This window comes from Macaca thibetana, chromosome 14 (assembly GCF_024542745.1).
Source record: "Macaca thibetana thibetana isolate TM-01 chromosome 14, ASM2454274v1, whole genome shotgun sequence".
NCBI lineage: Eukaryota > Metazoa > Chordata > Mammalia > Primates > Cercopithecidae > Macaca > Macaca thibetana.
In genome coordinates this window covers 10,387,142-10,406,097 of record NC_065591.1, presented here as the reverse complement: position 1 = coordinate 10,406,097, position 18,956 = coordinate 10,387,142, and the positions used below count along the sequence as shown (strand labels likewise).

Below are 18,956 nucleotides of genomic sequence, written 5' to 3'. Positions count from 1 at the left end.
TACAGATGTGAGCTCCCAAGCCTGGCCCTGCTGTGGAGTGTTAATTCTTTTAAGGTGAACATTTAATAGTCCCTACAGACTGGCAGGACTGGGGCTGAGGTCACACCATGTGGCGCTGGTGCTTAGTGCAGGCCACCCCAGTGCTGGAGGGAGGAGGCCCTGAGAAATGGGACCAGGCAGGGAGCCTCCTAAGGGGTGGAGGCTGTTTGACTCAGAGCAGGGCTTAGTAGGCCACAGCTGGGAGATTGGGAGCAGGATGAGAGCCGGCTCTGGCTTCCCTGGCAGTTGAAAGCCAGGCCCTGCGCCTCTCTGGCGTCCTGCTCTGGTACAGGATGGCTCTGTTGCAGCAGGTGAGACCAACGAGTGGCCTGGACACTAGTGGCTCCTGTCCGGCTCCCCGGCCCTGAGCCCCTCAGTGGAGACAAAGGACTAGGCAGCCATGTTCACTGAGGATCGTAGTGAGGTCTCAAGCCGCCAAGTGGAACAGCATATGCCCTTGAAGTTGGGCATGTTGTGGAACTGCCCCCATGCCTAGCTCAATGCCTGGCAGGTGGGCCACACAGGTGTCACACATGGGAGATGTTGGGGGACCACTCCTGTGGCGGCCCCTCTCTGGAATGTTGGATATATGGGATGGGAAAGGTAGGGTATGGGGCTGGAGGGGTCCAGGGATGAGGCGCTTGGGCTAGGGCCCTCTGAGTGTCCCAGCAGTGAGACTGGTGTACAGGAACAATGAAAAGGAGTGGGGACCTGCCCTAAGCTGATCAGGGGTCTAGAGGCGAGAGAGGCCTATGGGTACTGGAGCTGTGAGCCCAGGCTAGGGGCTTAGAAGGCAGAGGGGCCTGGATGTGGTTCACAGCCTGTTAGGGGTAAGGCTGGGGGCCAGTCCGTGATGGAGGGAAATGTGGCCTGAGAAGCCAGTCTTCACCAAGCTGGAGCCACGGTCCCACACGGGTGCAAATGCGGTGATCTTGCCCTTATCACACAGGGCCGCTGGCTGTGGTCTGTGTTCCGGAAGGGGTTAACCATCACAGGCTCTCGGCAGGCCCGCCCAGCCCTCAGCTTGTACTCTTCCCTCCTGCTGCTGGAACCCTGGGGTGCCCCAGCCAGGACAGCTGTGACTGCCTAGAGAGCAACCGCTCCACCCCCACCCCACCCCGACAGCTGTGTCTGGGCCTGCCCCCTGGAAGCCTGGCAACAGCTGTGCCCCAGGAAGAGCAAACACTCCTCTGAGACCCTTGTCTCTGTCCCGCCCCCTCCCTTGACCGTTGCCTGGTTAGGTTTCCCAAACTAGCTCTTCCAATGATGCCATCTCTCCCTCTACCTTCTCCTGGACTTTGTATTAGTGTCCCCATTTTGCAGATGGGGAAACTAAGGCCCATGGAGGGAAAGGTACATTCTCGAGGTACCCAGCACCCCAGTGTTAGGCCTGTACCTCCTTCGTACCTCCTTCCCCCAGGTGGGCACTGGGCCGTTCCTGCAGCTTCACCAGTCTCCTACTGCTGCCCTTAGCCCAAGAGTCCTTCCCCACAGGCCCCAGCTGCCCTCTGAGAGCACAGGGCTGGCTCCTTTGCACCCTCACCCTGCAGCCCTCCCTCTGGCCAGCCCCAGGGCTCAGTGCCTGGCACCCACCTGATGTGCCAGGAGGAGAGACCAGGCCAGGTAGGGAAACTGAAGACCCACAACTCAGGTTCTCACCAGGTCCAGCTCAGATGCTTTGGGAGGTGGCAAGCTCTAGAAAGTGTGTAGGGGAGGAGCAGCTGAGGGGTTTTACCTGCTGGCCCCTCAGGACTGGGCTGCGGCTTCCTCCCCAGGCCTCGCAGTTCCATATTTGGACCAGAGCAGCTGCTGGACCAGAGCCTTTTATGGAGAGAGGGCCAGATCTGGGATGGGGAGACCCAGTGTTTATCCAGCCTGTGTGTAAGCAGTGGGTCTGGGGATCTCCTCTGGGGTGGGGCACCTGGTATGACAATCAGTGACAGGAGGCCTGGACCAGCTCCCCTACCCTTCCCCAAGGCTTAGGATCTATCCCTAGTGCCCCACTCAGGAGGGAACAGGTTGAGCCCTGGGATCAGAGAGACCAAGGGCTCAAGAGACTTAGGCCTCACTCCTTGGTAGGGAGGGACTCCCTAGCAAGCAATTGGAGCGTGGGGGCAGTCCCAGGTGGGAGAACTGAGCTCCCTGTCTTTGCAGGCAGCACAGCAACTTTCCAGGGTCATAGAGGGGGTCCTTGTCCTGTGGAAGGTTCCTGTCACAGTCTGTCACCACATGGGGCACACCTCCCTCATTGGACCAGCAAACCCCCTTCTCCTTGCTTATTTTATTTTTTTTATTTTGAGATGGAGGCTTGCTCTGTCACCCAGGTTGGAGTGCAGTGGTGCGTTCTCGGCTCACTGGAATCTCTGCCTCCCGGGTTCAAGGGATTCTCCTGCCTCAGCCTCCCAAGTAGCTGGGACTACAGGTGTGTGCCACCATGCCCGGCTAATTTTTGTATTTGTAGTAGAAATGGGGTTTCACAAGGCCAGACGCGGTGGCTTACACCTGTAATCCCAGCATTTTGGGAGGCCGAGGCGGGCGGATCATGAGGTCAGGAGATCGAGACCATCCTGGCTAACATGGTGAAACCCCATCTCTACTAAAAATACAAAAAAATTAGCCGGGTATGGCGGTGGGTGCCTGTAGTCCCAGCTACTCGGGAGGCTGAAGCAGGAGAATGGCGTAAACCCAGGAGGCGGAGCTTGCAGTGAGCCGAGATCACGCCACTGCACTCCAGCCTGGGCGACAGAGCGAGACTCCGCCTCAAAAAAAAAAAAAAAAAAAGAAAAGAAAAGAAAAGAAATGGGGTTTCACCATGTTGGTCAGGCTGGTCTCGAACTCCTGACTTCATGTGATCTTCCCGCCTTGGCCTCCTGAAGTGCTGGGATTACAGGCATGAGCCACTGCACCTGGCCTTATTTTTTAAATTTATTTATTTATTTTGAGACAGAGTCTCACTCTGTCACCCAGGCTGGAGTGCAGTGGCACGATCTCGGCTGACTGCAACCTCTGTTCCCCGGGTTCAAGTGATTCTCCTGCCTCAGCCTCCTGAGTAGCCTGCCACTGTGCCTGGCTAATTTTTGTATTTTTAGTAGAGACATAGTTTCACCATCTTGGCCAGGCTGATCTTGAACTCCTGACCTCGTGATCCACCTGCCTCAGCCTCCGAAAGTGCTAGGATTACAGGCGTGAGTCACCACGCCCGGCCTGGCCTTATTTTTTTGAGACAGGGTCTCGCTCTGTCATCCAGGCTGGAGTGCAGAGGCACCATCATAGCTCAGTGCAGCCTCACCCTCCTGGGCTCAAGCAATGCTCCTGCCTCAGCCTCCCTAGTAGCTAGGACTACAAGTTCGCGCCACTATGCCTGGCTAATTTTTTTTTTTTTTTTTTTTTTTTTGAGATGGAGTCTAGCTCTGTTGCCCAGGCTGGAGTGCAGTGGCGCAATCTTGGCTCACTGCAAGCTCCGCCTCCCGGGTTCACGCCATTCTCCCGCCTCAGCCTCCTGAGTAGCTGGGACTACAGGCGCCTGCCACCACACCCAGCTAATTTTTTGTATTTTCAGTAGAGATGGGGTTTCACCGTGTTAGCCAGGATGGTCTCAATCTCCTGACTTCGTGATCTGCCCGCCTTGGCCTCCCAAAGTGCTGGGATTACAGGCGTGAGCTACCGCGCCCGGCCAATTGTTTGTTTTTAGTACAGATGGGGGTCTTGCCATGTTGCCCAGGCTGGTCTCGAACTCCTGATCTCAAATGATCCTTCCACCTGGGCCTCCCAAAGCGTTGGGATTACAGGTATGAGCCACTGCATCTGGCCTTGTCAAAAATTTTTAAAGTTTTTAATTGAAGTGTAACATACGTACAGAAAAGTGCACAAATCATGGAAGTCCCACCACTCACGATGGACTCATCACTAAGTGAACAGGGTGGCCAGAAACCAGAAGCCAATCATGCCTCCTCTCGGCCCCCTGTCTTCCTTCTTCCCCTGGGGTCCCCACCACCTGACTCCCACCTCATGGCTCAGACCTGTCTGCTGTTGGGCTTTGTATAAATAGAAGCATGCAGTCTGTGTTCTTTCAGGTCTGGCCTCTTCCCTCAGTATCGTCTGTGGGATCCATCAGTGCTGCAGCTGGACTTCATTTTCACTACTCTGTCACGTTTCATTGTGTAAATGCGCCACACAGTCTCACTGCCCTCTTGTTGAAGGACTGTGCCTGGATTCTGGTAAGGGTTGGTTGTTGGGAGGGATGGGGAAAGAGCAGAGACCTTGGTATTAATCCAATAATTAATCCAAGACCTAGGTGCAAGCCCTGCCTGGCACTAGCAGACTCAGCTGCATTATGGAACCTGTCTGCCAGCCTCTCTTTACTCCACTCTGATAGGGGTTCGGAGAGAAACGCATCACAGAGGCCTGAGGAAAGCCGTGGAGCACAGCACAAACAAAAAGTTCAGTTTCCCAGCGCCAGAAAGTCCCCATCACCTCCTAGAGTATCTCCAGGCCCCTTGCCTGTGTTGGGGCTCGGGACACACCGCCCCAAAATGCAACTGTAGGAGAACAGAATATCCCACCCTGAAATATACTACCTCGACATATTTTGAGCTGGTTATTCAGAGAAACTGCAGACATAGGAGAAGCTCTGAAAAGCTAACCTTTTTAATGTTTTATTTTTTTTTTTTTTTTTTTTTTTTTTGAGACAGTTTTTTGCTCATTGCCCAGGCGGGAGTGCAATGGCGTGATCTTGGCTCACTACAACCTCTGCCTCCCAGATTCAAGCAATTCTCCTGCCTCAGCCTCCTGAATAGCTGGGATTGCAGGTGCCCGCCACCATGCCCAGCTAATTTTTGTATTTTTAGTAGAGATGGGGTTTTACCACGTTGGCCAGGCTGGTCTTGAACTCCTGACCTCAGGTGATCTGCCCACCTTGGCCTCCCAAAGTGCTGGGATTACAGGTGTGAGCCACCATGCCCGGCAAAAAGCTAACCTTTTTGAGAAGAAAAGTATTTTTATCTGAGGAAAGTAAATCAATCCTCTATCTATCTATCTATCTATCTATCTATCTATCTATCTATCTATCTATCTATCTATCTATCTATCTATCTATCTATCTGGAGTCTCACTCTGTTGCCCAGGCTGGAGTGCAGTGGCATGATCTCAGCTCACTGCAGCCTCCGCCTCCCAGGTTCAAGCGATTCTCCTGCTTCAGCCTCCTGGGTAACTGGGACTACAGGCGCGCGCCACCATACCTGGCTAATTTTTGTATTTTTAGTGGAGATGGAGTTTCACCATATTGGCCAGGATGGTCTTGAACTCCTGACTTGAAGTGCTGGGATTACAGGTATGAGCCACCACTCCCAGCCTAAGGAATGTAAATCTTTTTAATTATTAGGCCCAGAGAGATACTAACATGAGACAGTAATTACATCTTACTCTCTTTTGAGCTATGTGTTCATCTCTTGAAACTGCTTACTATTGCCTCAAGTAGCTACAAATTAACCTAACAGTGCCACGCCAGACACTATAACCCATACCCTGTAATGTAACACTAATCAGCTTCATTTCTATAAACCAATAATTCCTTACAAACAACATTGTGTTGCAGAATAGGAGTCCCAATCCAGACCCCAAGAGAGGGTTCTTGGACCTCCTGCAAGAGGTAATTTGGGGCAAGTCCATAGCATAAAGCGAAAGCAAATTGTTTAAGAAAAGAAAGGAGGCTGGGTGCAGTGGCTCATGCCTGTAATTCCAGCACTTTGGGAGGCTGAGGCAGGCAGATCACGAGGTCAGGAGATCGAGACCAGCCTGACCAACGTGGTGAAACCCCGTCTCTACTAAAAATACAAAAATTAGCTGGGTGTGGTGCTATGCACCTGTAATCCCAGCTACTCCGGAGGATGAGGCAGGAGAATTGCTTGAACCTGGGAGGCAGAGTTTGCAGTGAGCTGAGATTGCACCATTGAAATCAAGCCTGGGTGACAGAGTGAGACTCCATAACCAATCAATTTAGGCTGGGTGTGGTGGCTCATGCCTGTAATACCAGCAGTTTGAAGGCCAAGGCAGGTAGATTGCTTGAGGCCAGGAGTTTGAGACCAACATGGTGAAATACCGTCTCTACTAAAAATACAAAAATTAGCTGGGCATGGTGGCGCGCGCCTGTAATCCCAGCTACTCAGGAAACTGAGGCAGGAGAACCGCTTGAACCCGGGAGGCGGAGATTGCAGTGAGCTGAGATGGCACCACTGCACTCCAGCCTGGGTGACAGAGCAAGATTCCATCTCAAAATAACAATAATAATAATAATAAATAAATTTAGGCTGGGCATAGTGGTTCACGCTTGTAATCCCAGCACTTTGGGAGGGCGAGGTAGGCGGATTGCCTGAGGTCAGGAGTTCAAGACCAGTCTGGCCAACATGGTGACTACAAAAAAATTTAGCCAGGCATGGTGGCATGCGCCTGTAATCCCAGCTACTCAGTAGGCTGAGGGAGGGGAATTGCTTGAACCTGGGAGGCAGAGGTTGCGGTGAGCCAAGATCGTGGCACTGCTCTGCAGTCTGGGCGACAGAGCAAGACTCCGTCTCAAAAAAAAAAAAAAAAAAAAAAAAAGAATGCCTAAACTATTCAGAGTGCAGCGCGGCAGGTCTCAGCTTTATTTTACCCAGCCCCTACTCAAGATGGAGTCTCTCTGGTTCAAACACCTCTGACAATTGTATGGGCTCACTCCCTGTCCCCCGTTTTGTTACTTTATTATTTTTTGAGACAGGGTCTCACTGTGTCACTCACGCAGTGGCATGATCATGGCTTACAGCAGCCTCTATCTCCCAGGCTCAAGCAATCCTCCCACCTCAGCCTCCCAAGTAGCTGAGACTACAGGTACTCGCATGTCACACCATTATTATTTTTGTGTAGAGACAAAGGTTTTACTTCGTTGCCCAGTCTGGTCTTGAACTCCTGGTTTCAAACGATCCTCCTGGCTCCCTGTCTTCTTTTTTTGCTTTTAAAAATCCACTTACAGGCCAGGCATGGTGGCTCACGCCTGTAATCCCAGCACTTTGGGAGGCTGAGGCAGGCAGATCACTTGAGGTCAGGAGTTCAAGACCAGCCTGACCAACATGGGAAATCCCATCTCTACTAAAAATACAAAAATTGGCCGGGTGCAGTGGCTCATGCCTGTAATCCCAGCACTTTGGGAGGCTAAACCAAGCTGATCACGAGGTCAGGAGATCGAGACCATCCTGGTTAACACGGTGAAACCCCGTCTCCACTAAAAAGTACAAAAAATGAGTCGGGTATGGTGGTGGGTGCCTGTAGTCCCAGCTACTGGGGAGGCTGAGGCAGGAGAATGGTGTGAACCTGGGAGGCGAAGCTTACAGCGAGTCGAGATCTCGCCACTGCACTCCAGCCTGGGCGGCAGAGCAAGACTCTGTCTCAGAAAAAAAAGTAAATAAATAAAATTTAAAAATAAAAAGTAAAAATACAAAAATTAGCCAGGTGTGGTGGTAGGCACCTGTAATCCAAGCTATTCGGGAGGCTGAAGCAGGAAAATCACTTAAACCCAGGAGGCGGAGGTTGCAATGAGTTGAGATGGTGCCACTGCACTCCAGCCTGGGTGACAGAGCAAGACACTCTCTCAAAAAAAAAAAAAAAATGCAGTTACAACTGCTGCTAATCAGAGTGTATATTCAGGATAACTTGATTCTATGTTCCCAGGTTATAATCATCAAACTTGGCCCAAATAAGCTCTCTGCTTATGTTAATTTTGTTTCAGCTTCTTCCTTTTAGGTTGCTATTTTGTAATTTACATGCATAATGGAAATTATATTACTAGTCTTACATTGGTAAGAGTATCTTATATCAGGAAGAGGGCTGCTCCAGACAACTTTTTTTTTTTGAGACAGAGTCCTGCTCTGTCACCAGGCTGGACTGCAGTGGTGCAATCTCAGCTTACTGCAACCTCTGCCTCCTGGTTTCACGTGATTCTCCTGCCTTGGCCTACCGAGTAGCCAGGACTATAGGTGCCCGCCGCCACACCCAGCTAGCTTGATTTTTTTGTATTTTCAGTAGAGACGGGTTTCACCATGTTGGCCAAGATGGTCTCAATCTCTGGACCTCGTGATCTGCCCACCTCGGCCTCCTAAAGTGCTGGGATTACAGGTGTAAGCCACCAGGCCTGGCCCAAACAATTTTGATCACCGGAGACTTCATCTGTGTAATAAGACGGCCCTTTTTCACCATACACATCCTCCCCTCACCCTCATAACCCCTGAGAACTCCCATCCCCTGTTTCTTTCTGTAGCTCAGGATGCTATATAAGCTTCAGCTGACCCTTCGAGCTGCATGTTTTGTGGTACTCCCTTGTGTGTGTGTATTAGGGTTCTCTAGAGGGACAGAACTAATAGGATATATGTATATAAAGGGGAGTTTATTAAGTATTAACTTACATGATCACAAGGTCCCACAATAGGCTGCCTGCAAGCTGAGGAGCAAGGAGAGCCAGTCCAAGTTCCAAAACCGAAGAACTTGGAATTTGATGTTTGAGGGCAGGAAGCATCCAGCATGGGAGAAAGTTGTAGGCTGGGAGGCGAGGCCAGGCTTGTCTTTTCACATTTTTCTGCCTGCTTTATATTCTAGCCCCACTAGCAGGTGATTAGATGGTGCCCACCCAGATTAAGGGTGGGTCTGCCTTCCCCAGCACAGACTCAAATGTTCATCTCCATTGGCAACACCCTCACAGACACACCCAGGATCAGTATCCTTCAATCTAATCAAATTGACACTCAGTACTAACCATCATAATATGCATCTAATTAGAAATGTTTTTTCACCTGTTGATCTGTCTTAAGTCAATTTAGTTCATAGTCCAGCCAAAGAACCTAGAGGGGTGGAGGGAAGCCATTTTTCTGTTGCCTACACCTGACAGTGCTCTAATTGGGGAGTTATTCCTTTGTTTCCCGGTGCCAGACAAGCCCAGGTGGGCAGCAGGGAGGTCCTTGCCTCTTCTTTTTCCCAGCGGCAGCCAGCTGGGGCCTGGGTCTCTTAGCCCTGTGCCCCTGGGGATTGGGGAGGAAGTTTAGAAGCATCTATCCCAGGCTGTTTGCTAGGACTCAGCACAGGGCAAGAACAGGGCCCTTAGTGGTTGTGGGTGGGGTTGGGCTGAGATTGCTAAGACTGGGGCCAGGCATGGTGGCTCACGCCCGTAATCATAGCACTTTGGGAGGCTGAGGCAGGTGGATCACTTGAGGTCAGGAGGTTTTTTTTTTTTTGAGACAGAGTCTTGCTCTGCTGCCCTGCAAGCTCCGCCTCCCGGGTTCACACCATTCTCCTGCCTCAGCCTCCCAAGTAGCTGGAACTACAGGCACACACCACCATGCCCGGCTAATTTTTTTTTGTATTTTTAGTAGAGGCAGGGTTTCACCATGTTAGCCAGGATGGTCTCGATCTCCTGACCTTGTGATCCGCCCGCCTTGGCCTCCCAAAGTGCTGGGATTACAGGCGTGAGCCACCGTGCCTGGCCAAGGTCAGGAGTTTTGAGACCAGCCTGGCCAACATGGTGAAACCGTGTCTCTACTAAAAATACAAAAATTAGCCAGGCGTGGTGTCACGTGCCTGTAATCCCAGCTATTGGTGAGGCTGAGGCAGGAGAATCACTTGAACCTGGGAGGCAGAGTTTGCAGTCAGCTGAGAGCGTACCACGGCAAACCAGCCTGGGCTACAGAGCGAGACTCTGTCAAAAAAAAAACAGTGCTCACTTCGGCAGCACATACACTAAAATTGGAACGATACAGAGAAGATTAGCATGGCCCCTGTGCAAGGATGACACGCAAATTCGTGAAGCGTTCCATATTTTTTGAAGGGATTACAAACCAAGAGATACAAGTGGCTTCTAGAAATTAAAAAAGGTAATGGATTCTGCCCTGGAGCCCCGACAAGAAATACTGGCCTTCTGACATCTTGATTTTATATTGCTGAGCTTTAGAAGTGTAAGAATATAAATTTGTGGTATTGTAAGCCAAAAACAAACAACAAACTAGAATGGGGTGGGGAAGATGAGGGGGCAGTGAAGAGGGATGAGCTTGGGGCCTGGGAACACATCCCTCCAGAGGAAGCCGAGACACAGCTCCCCTTCTAGGGCACTCCGAGTTCATTGCCGCCTTGCTGTGACACCCGCCCCCACCACCCATGGACTGAGGTTTCTCTTCTGAAGCTCCTGTTTCTCAATCTCTTGCCACCCCATCGCCACCCCCTGCCACAGACTTTGGTTATTAACCTCAATGTCAAAACTGGAACTTCTGGAAAGTCCACCTCTGCAGCAGCATGTGTGGTGGCTAAAAGCATGGGTTTTGGAGGCAACAGACCCGCCCTGTTGGCCGGGCGCGGTGGCTCAAGCCTGTAATCCCAGCACTTTGGGAGGCCGAGGCGGGCGGATCACAAGGTCAGGAGATTGAGACCACAGTGAAACCCCGTCTCTACTAAAAATACAAAAAAAAAAATTAGCCGGGCGCGGTGGCGGGCGCCTGTAGTCCCAGCTACTCAGGAGGCTGAGGCAGGAGAATGGCGGGAACCCGGGAGGCGGAGCTTGCAGTGAGCCGAGATCGCGCCACTGCACTCCAGCCTGGGCAACAGCGTGAGACTCCGTCTCAAAAAAAAAAAAAAAAAACAGACCCGCCCTGTAATCCTGGCAAGGCAGCCTTGTAGCTTCATGATCTTGATCAAGTCACCTGACTCTTCAGGCCTATTTCCTCATTTGTAAAAAATTTGAAATAGGCCAGGTGCAGTGGCTCTCGCCTGTAATCCCAGCATTTTGGGAGGCCATGGTGGGAGGATTGCTTGAGCCCGGGAGTTCAAGACCAGCCTGGGCAACATAGTGGGACTCTGACTCTACAAAAAATAAAAAGTTAGCCAGGTATGGCGGTGTGTGCCTGTAGTCCCAACTACTCGGGAAACTGAGGCAAGAGGATCACTTGAGCCTGGGAGGTCGAGGATGCAGTGAGCTGTGGTCATGACACTGCACTCCAGCCTAGGCAACAGAGCAAGACACTGTCTCAAATAATTGAAATAATAGTAGTATCTCTTTCATGACATTATTGTAAACCTGGAATGAGGTTGTACCATTAAGACCTGGCCCAGTGGCTGGTCCCACACCCCCTTTCCTTGTCTGCCTTCTACCTAAGTTCAATACTGTTCAGTCTCCTGCAGTTTAGAAACATTCAGAGTGTCTGGTTGGAAACAGTGGTGAACCAACACAGGCTGTGCCCTCAGGTGGCCCCTAGTCTTGATGGAGACCCACCATGTGGGGCAGGGCTGTCACAGGTGTTGCTGGACAGAGAGGAGACACAGGCTTGGGGTGGCCAGTGAAGGCATCCTGAGTAGTCCCACCCCACGTATCTTCCTAGCACATCATCGTTTTATTTTCACCGCGACACTTACACAATCGTTTCTAATTAAGTGCCCATTTATTGTCTGTTTTTTACCTTCAGAATGTCAGCTTTGTGACAAGAAACTTTATCCACCTCGTTTATACTGGTGTCTACAATAGTTCCTAACACACAGTAAAGGCTGACAAGTATCCACTGAATACAGTAAGTGGTATCATTAACTGGAAGCCAGGAAGCAGGAGTTAGCTTGGTGAAAAAGGCAGCCTGGATAGGAGCTGAAAAAATGAACATAAAATGCAGAAGCAAGGCTGGGCACAGTGGCTCACGCCTGTAATCCCAGCACTTTGGGAGGCTGAGGCGGGCAGATGACATGAGGCCAGGAGTTCAAGACCAGGCTGGCCAACATGGTGAAACCCTGTCTCTATTAAAAATGCAAAAATTAGCCGGGTGTGTAATTCCAGCTGCTTGGGAGGCTGAGGCAGGAGAATCGCTTGAACCAGTGAGGTGGAGGTTGCAGTGAGCCGAGATTGCACCACTGCACTCCAGCCTGGGTGACAGCATGTCTCAAAACAAAACAAAACAAAACCAAACCCAAAGTTCAGAGGCCAGGCCAGGCGCGGTGGCACATGCCTGTAATCCCAGCACTTTGGGAGGCTGATCTGGGCGGATCGCTTCAGCTTACGAGTTTGAGACCAGCTTGGCTAACATAGCAAGACCCCCCTCCATTTCTACAAAAATTAGGCTGGGCGCGGTGGCTCACGCCTGTAATCCCAGCACTTTGGGAGGCAGAGGCAGTCGGATCACCTGAGGTCAGGAGTTCTAGACTACCTTGGCCAAAATGGTGAAATTCCGTCTCTACTAAAAATACAAAAATTAGCTGCGCGCAGTGGCAGGCACCTGTAGTCCCTGCTACTAGGGAGGCCGAGGCAGGAGAATCACTTGAACCCGGGAGGTGGAGGTTGCAGTGAGCTGAGATCACACCACTGCACTCCAGTCCGGGTGACAGAGTGAGACCCTGTCTCAAAAAAAAAAAAAAAAAAAAAAAAAAAAAAAACAAGGCTGGGCACGGTGGCTCACACCTGTAATCCCAGCACCTTGGGAGACCGACGTGGGTGGATCGCCTGAAGTCAGGAGTTCAAGACCAGCCTGGCCAACATGGTGAAACACTGTCTCTACTGAAAATACAGAAAATAGCTGGGCATGGTGGCAGATGCCTGTAATCCCAGCTACTCAGGAGGCTGAGGCAGGAGAATTGCTTGAATCCGGGAGGTAGAGATTGCAGTGAGCCAAGATTGCACCACTGCATTCCAGCCTGGGCGACAGAGCAAGGCTCTGTCTCAAAAAAAAAAAAAAAGGAAAAAAAAGCCAGGCATGGTGGTGGACGCCTTTAATCCCAGCTACTCCGGAGGGTGAGGTGGGAGGATGGCTTGAGCCTGGGAGGTGGAGGTTGCAAGGCTGCACTAAGCTGAGATCACACTCCACTCCACTCCAGCCTGGACTTAGAGCTAGACCTCGTCTCAACAACAACAAAATGCAGAGTGCATTTTGAATGCCACGAAAGGCTTGGTGGTGGAAATCAGAGAGCAGGGTCGAAGGTGTGGAATATTGAAGAGTTTTGAGAGTTGAGGTTGGACAGTGACATTCAGGAATTGGGATTTTGCCTAGGAAGCAATGGGGAGCCACTGAAAATATATGACTTGGTCAGATTTAGGTTTAAAAAACCAAGAAGGAAAGGATGGGGGAGGGAGAGATAGAGGGAGGGTTGGAAGAAAGGGAAGTTGGCTGCTCCAGCATGGTAACTGGAATCGAAGAGTGAAATAGTAATTGAGAGTAATTGAGGGGAGTTTGGTTACTAGGTCAGTGTCAGGAATGATGGAGGCCTGGTGGAGAGGAGGGGACTCTGAATAGAGACTTTTTTTTTTTTTTTTTGAGACAGTCTTGCTCTCTTTGTATTCTTAGTAGAGACGGGATTTCACCATGTTGGCCAGGCTGCTCTCAAACTTTTTTTATTGTTGTTTTTTGTTTTTGAGACGGAATTTCGCTTTTGTGGCCCAGGCTGGAGTGCAATGGCTCAATCTTGGCTCACTGCAACCTCCACCTCCTGGGTTCAGCAATTCTCCTGACTCAGCCTCCCGAGCTGGAATTACAGGCGCCCGCCACCATGCCAGCTAATTTTTGTATTTTTAATAGAGACGGGGTTTCACCATATTGGCCAGGCTGGTCTCGAACTGTTGACTTCAGGTGATCCACCCGCCTCGGCCTCCCAAAGTGTTGGGACTACATGCGTGAGCCACTGCGCCCGGCCAATTTTTGTATTTTTAGTAGAGACGGGGTTTCACCATGTTGGCAAGACTGGTCTCAAACTCCGACCTCAGATGATCTACCTGCCTCGTCCTCCCAAAGTGCTGGTATTACAGGAGTGAACCACCGCGCCCAGCCCCTACTTTTGTTTTTTAGTAGAGACGGGGTTTCACCTTGTTGGCCAGGCTGGTCTCAAACATCCTGATCTCCGGTGATCCGCCCGCCTCAGTCTCCCCAAAAGTGCTGAGATTACAGGCGTGTGCCACTACACCCAGCCTGAATAGAGAGAAATTTAACAGTATGAATGGAGGGAGGAGTCAAGAACAGTTTAGGCTTCTCGCGTACATGATTGGGTGGACCGAGATGTCACTCACAAGTATAGGCCTTGGAGGAGGAACAGAACCAGAAGAAGAGCCCTTTTGTGCTCCGCCCATAGCGGTAGGAAGGTGTCAATTGGCTGTTTCGAGGAACGCGCCAAAAACTGCCAACAGCGGTAGGGGGTGTGTTCTTGCGTCATTTCCTAGAGACTTCCGGGCCGCCGTTTCCCGGCCTCCCCAATGCCGGAACTTCCGGCCGGCGCAGCCATTTTTGCTTGCTGACCTTGGGCTACGGCTGACAGCTTTTTGTGGTGTACTCCGTGTCATCATGTCCGTCCTGACGTCCCTGCTGCTGCGGGGCTTGACAGGCTCGGCCCGGCGGCTCCCAGTGCCGCGCGCCAAGGTCCATTCGATGCCGCCGGAGGAGGAGCTTGGGATCATGGTGAGGAACTGGCCGGGAAGAGCACGGGAGGCGCCGTGGGCTTGCCCCTTCTGCCTTGCTGACCTCAGGCGGTCCTGAGAATGCCCCGCACCCCGCGCCCCGCAGCGTAGCGGGGAGCAGCATTGCCGGTTTGGGCATGTCTGGAGGGCGCGAACGACGGGGACAGTGCCCGGGCGACAGTCGGGGCTGTCGGCGTTAGGTCTTTCCCCACCGCCCCAGGATCTCGGCTCAGGTCCCGTCAGGCCCTCACTCACCTGTCGCCTCCTCGCTGCACTGCCTCGAGCCCATTTTCTCATTGGTTCATTGGGGGATGCCTGACGCTGTCAGCGACGATAATGGTTGTTACCGGCATTTTATTTTATTTATTTATTTTGAGACGGGGTCTCGCTCTGTCGCCAGGCTGGAGTGCAGTGGCGCGATCTCGGCTCACTGCAACCTCCGCCTCCCGGGTTCAAGCGATTCTCCTGCCTCAGCCTCCCGAATAGCTTGGGACTACAGGCGCGCGCCACCATGCCCAGCTGAATTTTGTATATTTAGTAGAGACGGGGTTTCACCATGTTGGCCAGGATGGTCTCTATCTCTTGATCCGCTTCCCTCAACCTCTGAAAGTGCTGGGCTTACAGGCGTGAGCCACCGCGCCCGGCCTGGGAGGGGGTTTTAAGGCAAGGAAGGATAGGTACAGTTTTGGAGTTACTGGCCCATGCAAGGATCCTGGGTGTTAACAAACAAGCTTTTCTTTTTTTGTTTGTTTTTTTTGAGACAGAGTCTTGCTTTGTCGCCCAGGTTGGAGTGCAGTGGTGCGATCTTGGCTCACTGCAACCTCCGCCTCCCGGGTTCAAGCGATTCTCCTGCCTCAGCCTCCCGAGTAGCTGAGATTACGGGCGCCCACCACGACTCCCGGCTAATTTTTTGTAGTTTTAATAGAGACGGGGTTTCACCATGTTGGCCAGGCTGGTCTCTAACTCCTGATCTTGTGATCCGCCAGCCTTGGCTTCCCAAATTGCTGGGATTACAGGCGTGAGCCACCATGCCCGCCCCAGACCAGCTTTAAAACAGGTTTCAGGCCGGGCACAGTGGCTCATGCCTGTAATCCCAGCACTTTGGGAGGCCGAGGAGGGTGGATCATGAGGTCAGGAGATCGAGACCAGCCTGGCCAAGATGGTGAAACCCTGTTTCTACTAAAAAATACAAAAATTAGTCGGGCACGGTGGCAGGCGCCTGTAATCCCAGCTACTCGAGAGGCTGAGGCAGGAGAATCTCTTGAACCCAGGAGGCCAAGTCTGCAGTGAACGGAGATCATGCCACTGCACTCTAGCCTGGGTGACAGAGTAAGACTCTGTCTCAAAAAAACAAACAAACCAGGTTTCAATAAGTCCTGCTTCCTTTCCCTTCCTTTGTGATCTGGTGGTGGATTTCTCCTTGAACCCTCACCCCAGCTGTCTCTCTTTCCTCTCACTCCTCCCCCTCCTTATAACTGACCCTTTACCTCAAGGGTTAGTGGAGCCTTGGATCTGCTCTGTCTGCTCCCTGGAGCGTGGATTCCTTTAATGTGAGGATGAGGGGCCTCCCACTTGCCTCTGAGTCCTGGCTCCCTGAGGGGGGCTTTCTGCTGCCTGGGAACTGCTAGGACTTAGAGAGCCTAGGGGAATACTGACTCCGAGGTGCCTTCTTTCTTGTGCTTTGTGTAGGAAAAGGCCATTGGGCTTACCTCCTGCTTTGTAAGCCTCTTCCTGCCATCGGGCTGGATCCTGTCACACCTGGACGACTACAAGAGGCCGGAGTGAAGGGGGCCATTCTGCTCCTCACACTGTGACCTGACCAGCCCCACCGGCCTATCCTGGTCATGTTACTGCATTTCTGGCCGGCCTCCCCTGGATCATGTCGTTCAATTCCAGTCACCTCTTCTGCAATCATGACCTCTTGATGTCTCCATGGTGACCTCCTGGGGGGTCATTGACCCTGCTTGGTGGGATCCCCCTTGTAACAATAAAATCTATTTAAACTTTACTTCAGAAATTCATTGTGCCTTCCCTCCTCCCTGGGCTCATGCCTCCACTGGCACTGGGTGGGGGTGTGGAGAAGAGTGCCCGGCTGACTGCCCTGTGGTGGGTTGTGTGTGCCTGCCTCAGCTGGTCTCCTTGTGTGCTTCCGTGCCTTTAAATGGTGCCTGGCTTCCTGAGAAGACAAAGCCTTTTGTCATTGGGCAGTTTTTCTGGCTCATCGCCTCCAGCTCCCTTGTTTGTGCAAAGCCCAGTGGGGGCATGTGTGTGTCTGTGTGTGTGTGTGTGTCTGTCCCACTGGGGCTGGATCTTCAGCTAGAAGCCTTTCCTCTAACGGGCCAACCTTCTCTAGTCTTCCTTTTTGGTGGACTTCATTTCTTAGGTGCTGGTGCCCTTCCTAACTGGGGGTAGGGACTTTGCAGAATCTTGGCTTTTTTTTTTTTTTGAGACTGAGTCCCGCTCTATTGCCCAGGTTGGAGTGCGGTGGTATGATCTTGGCTCACTGCAACCTCCACCTCTCAGGTTCAAGCAGTTCTCCTGCCTCAGCCTCTCGAGGCATTACAGGTGCACACCACCAAGCCTGGCTAAATTTTTTTTGTATTTTTAGTAGAGACAAGGTTTCACCATGTTGGCCAGGCTGGTCTTGAACTCCTCTTGACCTCAAGTGATTCGCCTGCCTCGGCCTCCCAAAGTGCTGAGGTTATAGCCACAGTGCCCGGCAATCTTGCCTTTTTTTTTTTTTTTTTTTTTTTTTTTTGAGACGGAGTCTTGCTCTGCCGCCCAGGCTGGAGTGCAGTGGCCGGATCTCAGCTCACTGCAAGCTCCACCTCCCGGGTTTACGCCATTCTCCTGCCTCAGCCTCCCCAGTAGCTGGGACTACAGGCGCCCGCCACCTCGCCCGGCTAGTTTTGTATTTTTTAGTAGAGACGGGGTTTCACCATGTTAGCCAGGATGGTCTCGATCTCCCGACCTCGTGATCCGCCCGTCTCGGCCTCCCAAAGTGCTGGGATTACAGGCTTGAGCCACCGCGCCCGGCCATTTTTTTTTTTTTTTTTTTTAAAGACAGAGTCTTGCTCTGTTATCCAGGCTGGAGTGCAGTGGTGCGATCTCGGTTCATTGCAACCTCTGCCTCTGGTGTTCAAGCAATTCTCCTGCCTCAGCCTCCTGAGTAGCTGGGATTACAGGGCATGCCACCATACCTGGCTAATTTTTGTATTCTTAATAGAGATGGTATTTCACCATGTTGGCCAGACTGGTCTCAAACTCGACCTTGTGATCCACCCTCCTCGTCCTCCCAAAGTGCTGGGATTAACAGGTGTGAGAGACTGCTCCCAGCCCTTTTTTTTTTTTGAGGCTGGACTGCAGTGGTGCAATCACAGCTCTGTAACCTTGAATTCTGACTGCAGCCTTGACCTCCCAGGCTCAAGTGATCCTCCCACTACAGGTCATACCCCAGTAGCTGGGACTATAGGCATGTGCTACCACTATGCTTGGCTAGTTTCTTCCTCTTCTTTTTTTGAGACTGAGTCTCACTCTGTTGCCCAGGCTGGAGTGTACTGGAGCAATCTTGGCTCACTGCAACCTCCACCTCCCGGGTTCAAGTGATTCTCCTGCCTCAGCCTCCTGAGTAACTGGGATTCCAGGCGCCTGCCACCATGCCCAGTTAATGGTATTTTTAAAAAATTTTTATTTATTTATTTATTTTTTATTTTTATTTTTATTTTTATTTATTTATTTTTTTCTGAGACGGAGTCTCGCTCTGTCACCCAGGCTGGAGTGCAGTGGCCGGATCTCAGCTCACTACAAGCTCTGCCTCCCAGGTTCCCGCCATTCTCCTGCCTCAGCCTCCCGAGTAGCTGGGACTACAGGCGCCCGCCGCCTCGCCTGGCTAGTTTTTTTTTTTTGTATTTTTTAGTAGAGACGGGGTTTCACCGTGGTCTCGATCTCCTGACCTTGTGATCCGCCCGCCTTGGCCTCCCAAAGTGCTGGGATTACAAGCATGAGCCACCGCGCCCGGCTTAATTTTTATTTTTTTAGTAGAGACGGGGTTTCACCCTGTTGGTCAGGCTGGTCTCGAACTTCTGACCTCGTGATCCACCCACCTCGGCCTCCCAAAGTACTGGGATTACAGACATGAGCCACTGCTCCCAGCCATGCCTGGCTAGTTTCTTAAAACATTTTCTTGGCTGGGCACAGTGGCTCACGTCTGTAATCCCAGCACTTTGGGAGGCTGAGGCGGATGGATCACCTGAGGTCAGGAGTTTGAAACCAGCTAGCCAAGATGGTGAAACGCTGTCTCCACTAAAAATACAAAAAAAAAATTAGCTGGGCATAGTGGTGCACGCCTGTAATCTCAGCTACTGGGGAGGCTGAGGCAGGAGAATCGCTTGAACCCAGGAGGCGGAAGTTGCAGTGAGCAGAGATTGCGCCACTGCAGTCCAGCCTGGGCGTCACAGCAAGACCCTGTCTCAAAAAAAAAAAAAAAATTTTCTTG

At 51.7% G+C, this 18,956-nt stretch overlaps 3 protein-coding genes and 1 non-coding gene across 13 annotated transcripts in view; all 4 read left to right on the top strand.

The window, feature by feature from the left end:
* STIP1 (stress induced phosphoprotein 1) overlaps window positions 1–18,956 on the top strand; it is a 293,300-nt gene that overhangs the window by 44,104 nt on the left and 230,240 nt on the right. The gene's annotated exons all lie outside the window — the stretch shown is intronic.
* Window positions 1–18,956, top strand: part of OTUB1 (OTU deubiquitinase, ubiquitin aldehyde binding 1) — a 238,450-nt gene that overhangs the window by 199,605 nt on the left and 19,889 nt on the right. Inside the window, exon 1 of one of the 10 annotated variants that reach the window (XM_050757213.1) lies at window positions 1,095–1,098. The exons of the other annotated variants lie outside the window; for them this stretch is intronic. The gene's annotated coding sequence lies outside the window, so the exon portion shown is untranslated. Of the gene's footprint in view, window positions 1–1,094; window positions 1,099–18,956 lie in introns of those variants that run through there. 10 annotated transcript variants of the gene reach the window in all.
* Window positions 9,769–9,875, top strand: LOC126936780 (U6 spliceosomal RNA). Its single transcript, XR_007719576.1, has one exon. It is a non-coding gene; the product is annotated as a U6 spliceosomal RNA (small nuclear RNA).
* Window positions 14,255–16,478, top strand: LOC126935615 (cytochrome c oxidase subunit 8A, mitochondrial). Its single transcript, XM_050757328.1, has 2 exons — window positions 14,255–14,462; window positions 16,151–16,478. The coding sequence occupies exons 1-2, from the start codon at window positions 14,349–14,351 to the stop codon at window positions 16,244–16,246; spliced, it is 210 nt and encodes a 69-aa protein (XP_050613285.1). The 5' UTR covers window positions 14,255–14,348; the 3' UTR covers window positions 16,247–16,478.